The sequence below is a fragment of the Gossypium raimondii genome, chromosome 13, assembly GCF_025698545.1.
Source record: "Gossypium raimondii isolate GPD5lz chromosome 13, ASM2569854v1, whole genome shotgun sequence".
NCBI lineage: Eukaryota > Viridiplantae > Streptophyta > Magnoliopsida > Malvales > Malvaceae > Gossypium > Gossypium raimondii.
The window spans coordinates 15,982,718-15,992,671 of record NC_068577.1 but is presented as its reverse complement, the minus strand read 5'-3'; the positions used below and the strand labels follow the sequence as shown (position 1 = coordinate 15,992,671).

Sequence of the window (9,954 nt, the reverse complement as noted above, 5' to 3'; positions counted from 1 at the left end):
TGAAAATCCCTGTCTTACTTTTAGTAATCATAGGATGATTATTAGTAGAGGACTCATTAATAAAGTCAACTAATGGTGGACTAGGCTGTCCAAAAAAACCAGAAGTGACATCCAAAGTAAAAGAAGTAGATCCAGAATCAATACGACCATGTGATTAAGTGACTGAAGAACTAGCTAAGTCATTAGAAACAAAAGCAGAAGAACTAGTTGAAGTAGTTGATGACGAGCCAACTGAATCAACTGATAAATCTGGTGTTGTTAAAGAGACATCAGGAAACTTGCTAATTACCATCTTTGGGACATAAGGTGAGAATACACTAACAGCCGACTTCTTGGAAAAAGGAAAAACAAATTCATCAAAAACCACATAGCGTGAGATAAACACTTTGCCATTGGAATCAAGGCATTTGTAACCCTTGTGCATGCTACTGTATCCCAATAAAACACAAGGAGCTGATCGAAACTGCATTTTATTTTTATTGAAAGGCCTGAGATGAAGATAACACAAATAACCAAAAACCCTCAAGAAAGAATAGTCTGGCAAAGTCTTGAAAAGCATCTCATGAGGAGTAAACCCTTAAAGAGCCTTGGTTGGAAGTCTGTTAATTAAAAACACAACACTAGAAAAAGCATCAGACCAGTACTTCATAGGCATAAAAGACTATGCCAATAAAGTAAGACCAAGTTCTACCACCTGTTGATGTTTTCGTTCCACGATACCATTTTGTTCAGAAGTATGTGGACAGGAGACTCGATGCTTAATTCCAAAAAAGGTGAGCTGAGATGACAAGCTTCGAAATTCTCCCCCTAGTCAGATTGAACCTCCTTAATTTTGGTATCAAATTCTAACTCAACTTGTTTTTTAAATTGTAAAAAGGCAGAAACAACATTGGATTTGTTTTGTAGAAAATAAATCCAAGTATAACGTAAGTAGGCACCAACAAATGTGACATAATATCGAAAACAACTTGAATATTCAGGAGCTAGACCGTAGACATCAGTCTCAATGAGTTGCAAGGGCATGGTATAGGCTGTTTTTGAATGCGAGAAAGGAATTTTATGACTCTTTCCCATCTGGAAAACTACACAAAGAGTAACATATTTATTCTTAGGAACATTCATTTTACAAGAACGAAAATTTTAAGCCATCACATCTGAAGAGGAATGGCCAAGTCTTCTATGCCATGTGTCATAAGAAATACCAACACTGTAAACACTAACATTTGATTTTTCAACATTCATTACAGAATCAAATTCACTAGTATTAACAACCTTTAGTTTGTACAGCCCATCTTGCTCAACTCCTTGCAACAACACCTGATGAGAGATTGCATCCTTAACAAAGCATTTTGTAGCATGAAATTCGAAATACACCTTATTATCCTTTGAAAACCGTGACACAGACATCAAGTTCTTTGTTATGCCTGGTACATACTTTAAATTTTTCATATGGAGAGGTCTATTATTTGTAAGCAAGGTACTTTGGCCAGTGCTAGATATTAACAAAGACTAACCATTAGCAACAGTGACCTTACCTACACCAGTATATGGGACACTATTTGTCACACTGGAAACATCTCGAGTGAGATGAGAAGTGGCCTCTGAATCAGGAAACCAAACATGTTCTCTAGCAATAGCAACATTCACAGAAGCAGAAGAACCATTAGCAGAAACAAAAACACCTGCTACATTCTGTTTGTTGTCATCATCAACATCACCCATTGAGAAAAGATTAGCACTTGCACCTCTATGACCTGCATTAGGCTCAGGAAAACCAATAAAAGAAGTATCAAAATGATAATGGCACTTTTGCACAATGTGCCCAATTTTTCCACACAACTAGCATTGAGGTCTATTTGAAAAACGGCCTCTGCCTCGACCTCGATGAAATGAACCTCCTCTGCCTCGATATCCAACTAAATCAGACACACATTCTGTGGGCTACTGATAACCTTGTGCACCATGAGAAGTAGACTGACTTGTGACAAGATTAACACTGAAGAGCCCAGCCATAGCACCTGACTTTTGCCTAGCTTCAAGATCAATTAACATTGAAGACAAAGTAGGTACATCATAGGCTTGCCTGCTAATGGTGATTAAGGTGACCACCGAATCAAATTCACTAGATAAACCATTAAGAATAGCTGCAATATGCTCTGCATCAGATATCTTTTCTCCACAAATACCAAGATCATCCTTAATCAATTTAAGTTGTCTCAAATAATCACGCACGTTTTGACACCCCTTCTTTTGAGAGTACAAAGAATACCGAAGATTCATAATCTTGGTAGTTGTTTTAGCAAAATACAATTGACCAATGACTTCCCAAATTTCAGCAGCGGATTACACATGACTAAATCTGGTAAAATCTCAAGACTGACAACGGAAAGTAACCAAGATGCTATGGCTTTATCTTTTTTATTAAATGGAACTCTTTCAGGATTTTTAACTAGATGACCAGACTCATCAAAAACAAACTCAGGAGGTATAGCCTGAGTACCATCAATGTAAGACTCCAAACCATAACTCTCCAAAGCAAAAGATACATGTTGTTTCCACAGAGGATAATTGATTTCCTCAAGCTGAATATTGATCTTCTTGTTAGTGAAGTTCTTGGAAACATTGTTGGAACTGCTACCAGCAATTTCTCGATCTTTTGCCATCACGAATTTTAGGAAAAAAAAATTTAAAAACTAGCTCAGATACCATGTTAGAAAACTAGAAAAGACAGAATAATATAGAAAGTAATATTGTATTTCATATATCCAACTTACACACAGATAAGCAGCCATATATATATATATATATATATATATATATATATATATATATATATATATATATATATACAAGAAGAGAAACAAGAAAGTATAACAAGGATGAATAACTGCAGCTAACTAACTAATAGTCTAACAGACTGAGCCAACTATATTTTTACTGCTTACAATGAGTGTATTTCATGATTTATGACCATATTATGAAAATTTATTATAAAGGGTATAAATAAAATATAATAAATCAATTTTGTAACAAACATATTTGGTATAATGAAATATTGTTACAAAAGGTGATTGTTATAAAAGGGTTAACTATATATAGTTTTCCTTTCGCTAAAAAGTAAGCAAATTTGTCTATAGATCAAGTTATTCAAAATTTGAAAGTACAATTGGAAGATTGAAGTCAAATTCTCGTTATTTTAAGTTGTTTGAGCCTCACTATATCTAGGATTTTATTCTAATTTATTCTAATTTAAATTCAAATATATTTGAATGTATTGTATGTTGATTATGACCGATTAATTTTAAAAATTAAAATTAGGTTTTCAAAAATCGAAAGAAAAAGAAATCATGAAGAAAAGTCCATTTTAAAACATCAAATAATAATAGCAACTGGTTTTACCATGTTTTAAATTGGTTTTCCACTCTCAACTCCCAATTTTTTTATTCATTCTGATTGATTATTTATTTTTAATTCAATTTATATAATTGAAGCATTAAGCTAAAAGATTGTTTCGGTTTAATTTGTACAATCATACCTATTGATGGAATGTTATTAAGGGAGATACATTTCTTTAGAAGAAATCTTCGAAGTGTTATCCATTTAGGACTAGTTTAGCAATACTTTTGAAAAGTGTTTTTAAAAAGTTTGGTTTAAAATTTGACTGTTTAGCATTGCTGTCAGAAAGTGATTTTGAGAAATAAAAGGTCCATTTTAAATATGTTATTATCAAGTAACAAATATACATTTAAATAACATTTAATTATTATTATATTTTAATAAGAATATAAAAAATTATTATAACTTGTTGTTAATATTTTAATATATGAAATATAAAATTTAAATATTTTTAAGCAATAAATATTAAATATTTATAAAATTTAATTAGAATATATAAACTATATTTTAAATATTTAAATATAACCATTAAATATTTGTAATTAGTATTTTAAAAAATACTTTTTTATTTTTAATTAATGATTTTAACACATTTGTAATTAAGCACCAAGAAAAAAAAGGGAAAGTACTATGTTATTGGAGGGGTGAAAAAGTAATCAAGCACTAAAAGTGTTTTTGGGAGAGGAAAAGCTGAAAATTTTAGCTTCTCCTTTTCAGAAATGCTTTTCAAAAGCATTTCTGAAAAGCCAAAAATTTTAGCCAAAAACAGCTTGTTTAGCGCAGCTTTTCTTCTAAAAGTACTTTTAGAGTCAGAAGTTTTTTTTTTAAGCACTACTAAACAGGCCCTTAAAACCAACAAACCTTTCAACGGGATGGTATTGTTCTTGGGTTAAGTTGGGGTTTTCTTTCGACTTTGTAGAAAATTTGATTGCCTATGCCAACATGTTCAACAAAGTGGAAGTACCTCGTCAAATCGAGTTGTGCGTGATGGAGAGTCACCTACAAAGGGAATGTGTCCATTTTTGCCATTTAAAGAGCATGGGTTCAAGCCCTACCAAGTGCAGATGCTCATGTGCCCTTGGTAGATAGCCATCCGCACTCATGACCCGATCCAATGAAGCACTCCTAGTCTATTAAACCCATCGTCTTATGCACTTGGGCTCTCCCTAGAATAGGAAGACAAAATCCAACTTGATGCTAACTCATTGATAAGACTATTAACTCCAAAGAAACAAACACTTTAAAGACTTTTTTTAAAGAAATAATCTTCCTCTCCCCATATAAAATTCTAAATTGAAAAGAATATGTACTATAACGAATGAATAGAAAAAAGAAACCCCAAAAGGGAAAACTTGTGCCATCAATTAGGCATGTTGTTTGGTTAATTGGGTTGTAAAAATTAGGCTTTGTTGGTTAGCACTAATACATCAACATTCCTCTAATTTGACGACAATTCCTTGCGAAGATTGAAGAAATTTTTTTACCCCTCCTAAGCTTGGTTTCTTCACAATCCTCTTTTCATTTTTCATCAGGTTTGTTTAAAGGCATTATCACAACCAAATTTAATTCCAAAAGTTAAAAAAAAAAGAGTTAAAAAGAAAAAATAAAATGATGCCAAGAATAACCATTGATTTCCAGACCCTGCCAAAGCAACCAAATTTAAACCCCAGAGCTTCCACAAAGAGGGGGCAAGCAGATATTATTGGGCCATGCTTTCATTTATTTTACATCAGTCAAAGGTAACTTAACAAGCAATTAATTAGTGCCCCTCATAATTAGAGTGACTTACAAGCACTAATGAAAAAGAAATTAGCATCTTCACATACGCATACTTTATTCTTATAAGAAGTGATATACTAATTTTCAAAATCTATAATCAGCAAACAACCATCCAAAATCTAATTCCCACTTTGAGTCCCTAGAATCCAAGGGAACACAACAAGACCACCTCTGGGTTTTCTTTTTCACAGTAAGGGGAGGATGAAATGAAAAGCTTTTGTTTCCCTTCGTGTATACCCCACTTTCACTTGTATTAAAACTAAAGCACCAATTGATATCAAAAGTGGGGTCAATTCTGAAAACACCCTTCATCATATTATATTATTAGACAGTGCAATTGATCATTATTATTATCATCAGTATTATAAAACGCCTACCCTTTCCCACCACTCTCAATCATTTTAAACCAGTTCCCCCTCCCTATACAATCTCACCCTTCTTTGTGTACCTGGTGACATTAAGTCCCCCATAGCAGAGGCATTGAACTTTGGCATCATCCATGTCTGTTACAGGTTTTTCAGACCCTGATAGAATGTTCAACAAGTCATTCCATCGTAGGAAGGACTCCGGCGAGCTCGACGTGTTCGAGGCCGCGCGGTATTTCTCGGGGTACAACGAACCGGTTGGTAGCTACAGTTGCGCGACTTTCAGTCAGAGGATCATGCGGGAAGAGAGGCAACCATGGAGGGGAGGTAGGGCCAGCTTGGATGTGCCAATGAGGAATCCCATTGCTCAACAAGCTCACGTGGTGGAAAAACAGATCAAAGAGAAGAAATACAAGCAACCAAGTTCACCAGGTGGTAGACTTGCTAGCTTCTTGAACTCCCTTTTCAACCAAACAAGCTCCAAAAAGAAGAAATCAAAGTCCACCACACAGTCCATGAAAGATGAAGAAGAGAGCCCTGGTGGAAGAAGGAAAAGGAGGATCAGCATTAGCCATTTCCGTAGCTCCAGCACGGCCGATACCAAGTCGTTTTATTCGTCTTCGAATTCGGGTTCCAGGACGCCCCCGCCTTATGCACACACGCCTGCCAAAAGCTACAAGGATTTTAGAAGCTATTTAGATCATAAACAGCATCTGGCAGCATCATCTCAAACAAAGAACAATATTGGACAAACAAAATCAACAGCTTTACAACATGATACAACAACAGACTATTCTTGGTTGGATGAGAAACTCAAGTTCCTTGATGACTACTCAGAAAAACATCATAACCTCGGTGCTCGCCATCAGGATAAAGCTAGGAATCGAGCTGATCGATATCTAGCAGAAGGGAAAGATTTCAGGAATTTCAATGAGGTCGATGATGGTGCCGATAGCGATTCGAGCTCCGATCTGTTCGAGCTCCAAAACTACGATTTAGGTATCTATTCAAGTGGTTTACCTGTGTATGAAACAACACATATGGACAACATCAAGAGAGGAGCACCAATTTCCAATGGTGCACTATGAAACTATACATTTTCAACTTGTTGATGATGGGTTCCATTTGTTTCCATTGCCATTGTAGGCATTAGATTTTGCTGGTCTTTTTTTTCTTCTTCCCTATTGCTAGCTTCTTTGAAAGTTCGTTGAATGCTTTTTCCCCTTTTTTTATTCTCTGTATGTACAGTTTGGAATGTTTGTTTGTCTTCACTTTCTCAATCTTCTTTTCTTTCTTTGGAGCTAGCATGGATCAAGGCAAAAAGAAAACCATTAAAAGTATCCATAACCATTCTAGTGGTTCGCTTAGGTTGTGCCATGATTAATGGCCAAACATCAGAAGAAAAGGCCATCATCACATTGCATTATATGGATTAATATATTCTAATCTTTAACTTTTGGACCCTAATCAATCATAGGTTAACACATTAATTAATATTTCCTACCTGTACGTGTGCTTCATCTAAGCTTTTTCCTTTTCTCTCTCTCTCTCTCTCTTTTTTCCTTCCTATACTATTTCTTTTTTCATGGAAAACAAACAAAAAATCTATCTGCTGATTTTAAAGGGTCCCTTCATTTTTCAGCAAATTCAATGGAACTTACTTGAAAGCTACCAAGAATTCATAGAAAAGGGGGGGGGGGGTAAAATTGATGTATGAATTTCATATCATAACAATACTGCATTTTCACCTAAACCCCGAATAATTAAGATTTTGATTAAAAGCCACACAAAGCTGCTGTCTAATCAAACAACCAACATAGAAAGGCAAGTATTGTTTATATACTAATATATTTTTGTAGTTAAAGCAAATGGACAAAAACCTTAACTACATGATCCATATAGATAAGTTATATCCTAAAACATATCATTGCTAATTATATGATCATTCCATAAATCTTTGCATACGCAAATAGTTTTATGCCTTTGGTTATGCCGGACCGCAACAAGTGAGTTGACCTTAAACATAATCAAATGATGGACTGGCGTAGTTAAAAGGGTAATCTAAAAGTGAGTTTTGTGTTCATTTGGAAAACAAAATAAAAGCCTAAAGCTACATTGATGATGAAACCTATTGATAGCCTTTAGTAAGTATGATGCTGAAAATTTGATGTACAAATAGCACAAAATAAAAAAGCCTATAAGAAAGGGAATGATGCATACCGATATGGTACATTAGGCACCATAAGGATCCAGCATAGCCTGCAGGATGGCCCTGCCCTGTGATTTTTTATTCTTTTTTCAAAGTAAATGTGATTACCATATTTTGATTGAAGAGAAAGAGGAGACAAAGACAAAAGGTAAGCTTTGCTTTTAGGCAATGAAAAATCATTCTTTATAAAATAAAAAAAAAGCTGATATAACAAACCAACCAAGAGAAAAACGCAATCGAAAACTGCTATCGCTGCGAGATTAACTCCATTTATCCTTCCCTTTCAATCACCTAAAAAGAACCACCCGAGTGACCCGTCGCCAAGACGGTATCGGACCTTATTTCCGAGGCATGAAAAGGGACTTATCCAAAATGGTTTATGACCAAGTATGATTATTAGAACAATATCCAAATTATCCTGTAGAGAAATCATTATGTTACATGTTTATCCTAAACAACATAATCAAGCATCATGTGTTGTGTATTTCATGATATATTCTTTGGCTAATGATACATGAATTTTTTGGTTCATACCTTTTTTCAGTAGACATAACAATCAATGTTGGCTTCTCAAGCAAGGAATCATCTTTACTCATAGATATCAATGAAGCACTGATTCTGCTTACAAAGTAGCAGAAACTGAAATCATAAAAAGGGAATTGTTAGAGAAAGCAGCAAATACAAGTTGAAGCTTTTTTTGCTTCTTCATACAGATTACAGGTACAGTTTCCAGTACACCCATTAAATAAATGATTATTATTATTTGTTAGTCTACCATAAGTTACAACAGTGTCTAATTGGCATGATAGTCAGCTTTTGAGGGTTTTTTACCCAAATAGTATAGAAAAAAAAAACTGAAATAGGATGTCAGAAAAAAAATTTACCAAAATAGGTTACTTTTTTCATTGGAGCCTATTAGATAGGCGCCAATGAATAAAAAAATAATAAATTTTTTTTGAATAAAATATTTTTTTATATTTTTTTAATAATTTTTTTAAAAAAATACGGGTCAAAATACGGTCAACGGGTCGGGTCGGGTCGGGTGGCGCCTATCAGGTAGGCGCCAATGAAGGTGCCTCATAGAGAGGCGCCAATGAAGGTGCCTTATAGAGAGGCTCCAATGAAATTTATGTTATAAATTTTTGTGTTTGTAATTATTTAACATTTAATTTATTAGTAATAAATTACAAAATTACTAATAAGTTACTAATAAATTTATAACATAATCCTAAATTACTAACAAATTAATTATAAAATAATTACAATATTCATACAAAAAATTACAATATTACAATATATCCCGACATTACAATATTCATACAAAAAATTGCAATATTCATACAAAATTATAATATTACAATATTCATACAAAAAATTACAATATTCATACTAAATATAGATAATCTATAATTAATAATTAATAACAAAAAATATTGCAATTTTATATGAATATTGTAATATTGTAATTTTGTGTGAATATTGTAATGTCGGATATATTGTAATATTGTAATTTTTGTATGAATATTGAAATTATTTTATAATTAATTTGTTAGTAATTTAGGATTATGTTATAAATTTATTAGTAACTTATTAGTAATTTTGTAATTTATTACTAATAAATTAAATTTTAAATAATTACAAACACAAAAATTTATAACATAATCCTAAATTTATAACATAATACTAAATTTTAAATAATTTGTATGAATATTGTAATATTGTAATTTTGTATGAATATTGTAATGTCGGGATATATTGTAATATTGTAATTTTTGTATGAATATTGAAATTATTTTATAATTAATTTGTTAGTAATTTAGGATTATGTTATAAATTTATTAGTAAATTATTAGTAATTTTGTAATTTATTACTAATAAATTAAATTTTAAATAATTACAAACACAAAATTTATAACATAATCCTAAATTTATAACATAATCCTAAATTTTAAATAATTTGTATGAATATTGTAATTTTGTAATTTTGTATGAATATTGTAATGTCGGGATATATTGTAATATTGTAATTTTTGTATGAATATTGAAATTATTTTATAATTAATTTGTTAGTAATTTAGGATTATGTTATAAATTTATTAGTAAATTATTAGCAATTTTGTAATTTATTACTAATAAATTAAATTTTAAATAATTACAAACACAAAATTTATAACATAATCCTAAATTTATAACATAATCCTAAAT

The 9,954-nt window shown here is 32.2% G+C and overlaps 1 protein-coding gene across 1 annotated transcript; it reads left to right on the top strand.

Annotated features, from left to right (window-relative positions):
- The first annotated feature begins 5,301 nt into the window (after positions 1-5,301).
- LOC105784296 (protein BIG GRAIN 1-like E) lies at positions 5,302-6,820 on the top strand. The gene has a single exon (XM_012610141.2). The coding sequence runs from the start codon at positions 5,675-5,677 to the stop codon at positions 6,626-6,628; it is 954 nt and encodes a 317-aa protein (XP_012465595.1). The 5' UTR covers positions 5,302-5,674; the 3' UTR covers positions 6,629-6,820.
- Positions 6,821-9,954: the final 3,134 nt, after the last annotated feature.

Excerpts from the sequence above, each read along its gene's own strand:
- LOC105784296 (XM_012610141.2), top strand. The coding sequence starts at position 5,675 with ATGTCTGTTACAGGTTTTTCAGACCCTGATAGAATGTTCAACAAGTCA.